We start from the raw sequence: 1211 nt of genomic DNA on the forward strand, positions 1-1211 counted from the left end.
GGCACGATTTCGTGGTGGTGGAGACGGTGGACTTCCAGCCTTCGGAGCAAGGTGGGCGCATAAATAGTCTTGAGCCCCCATATATCTGTGGGATCGATAAGTAATTTCACTTTTCCGTATCTGGGAGCTGAAAGGTCTCTCTAGGCATCAGGAGGTCTTCTGGTGCCACTCTGTGGTCAATGTCTGGCACATGTTGCCATGGAAGACCTAGAGATTCCTAGAGAGGACACCACTAGGCATTTGTAGGTCCTCCAGCACAACTCTATGGTCAATGTCTAGCAGATGTTGCCCTGGAGGACCTAGAGATTCCTAGAGAGGACACTCTACTAGGCCTTTGTAGCTCCTCTAGCGCAGCTCTATGGTCAGTGTCTGTCGGACGTCAGCCACAGAGTTCCCCTGGAGGACCTAGAGATTCCTAGAGAGGTCTTGTGCCCCGTGCCCCTAACCCTAACAAATAGGGAAGGACCAATGCAGCCCAGTCCTCCAAGGAGAGGTGGCAGTGAGGCTCATCCCCTTCCTTCTCTGCTTTAGGGAACTTTCCTCCCCCCATGACCCCCGAGGAACTGGGCGCTCGGATTCTGATCCAGGAGCGCTACGAAAAGTTCATGGAGAGCGAGGAAGTGGAGATGGAAGTGGAGTCGGACGACAAAGACGAGAAGCAAGAAAAGACTGAGGAGGGACCGTACCAGTTAGACCAGGACACCCAGGTTCAGGACATGGACGAGGTGAGTAGCCTTTTTTGGGATCTAGGATTGAGAGTTCCTGCATGGCAGAATGAGGTTGGACTGGATCAGGGGCCTTTTTGGGATCTAAGATTGGACTGGATGGCCCTATGATTGGACTGGATCAGGGCCCTATTTGGGGTCTATGGTTGAGAATTCCTGCATGGCAGAATGGTGTTGGGCTGGATGGCCCTTTTTGGGGTCTCTTCCAACTCTATATGATTGTCTGACTCTATGAATGAACAATTCTCTTGTCGCTTCCTAACCCCATTGCTTTTAAATCCGAAGGCCTCAGACGAAGAGGATGAGAACCAGAAAGTCCCACTTCCTCCAGAAACCCCGATGCCGCCTCTTCTGCCTCCGACTCCGGATCAGGTCATTGTCAGGAAGGATTACGATCCCAAAGGTGAGGTTTAGATGTAGTTGGGGGTTATGACTTGCGCAATCTTGCGTCCATAGATTGCAGGGCTGTTCGACAGTGGGACACAC

General features: G+C 52.0%; 1 protein-coding gene across 1 annotated transcript; it reads left to right on the forward strand.

Annotated features, from left to right (window-relative positions):
* Positions 1-6: 6 nt before the first annotated feature.
* LOC121918777 (splicing factor 3A subunit 1-like) lies at positions 7-1128 on the forward strand (the record flags this gene model as incomplete). Its single annotated transcript, XM_042444766.1, has 3 exons — positions 7-51; positions 532-725; positions 1011-1128. Coding segments are annotated over exons 2-3 (295 nt in total), but the record flags the coding sequence as incomplete, so codon positions are not given.
* Positions 1129-1211: the final 83 nt, after the last annotated feature.

This window comes from Sceloporus undulatus, unplaced genomic scaffold (genome assembly GCF_019175285.1).
Source record: "Sceloporus undulatus isolate JIND9_A2432 ecotype Alabama unplaced genomic scaffold, SceUnd_v1.1 scaffold_34319, whole genome shotgun sequence".
Taxonomy (NCBI): domain Eukaryota; kingdom Metazoa; phylum Chordata; class Lepidosauria; order Squamata; family Phrynosomatidae; genus Sceloporus; species Sceloporus undulatus.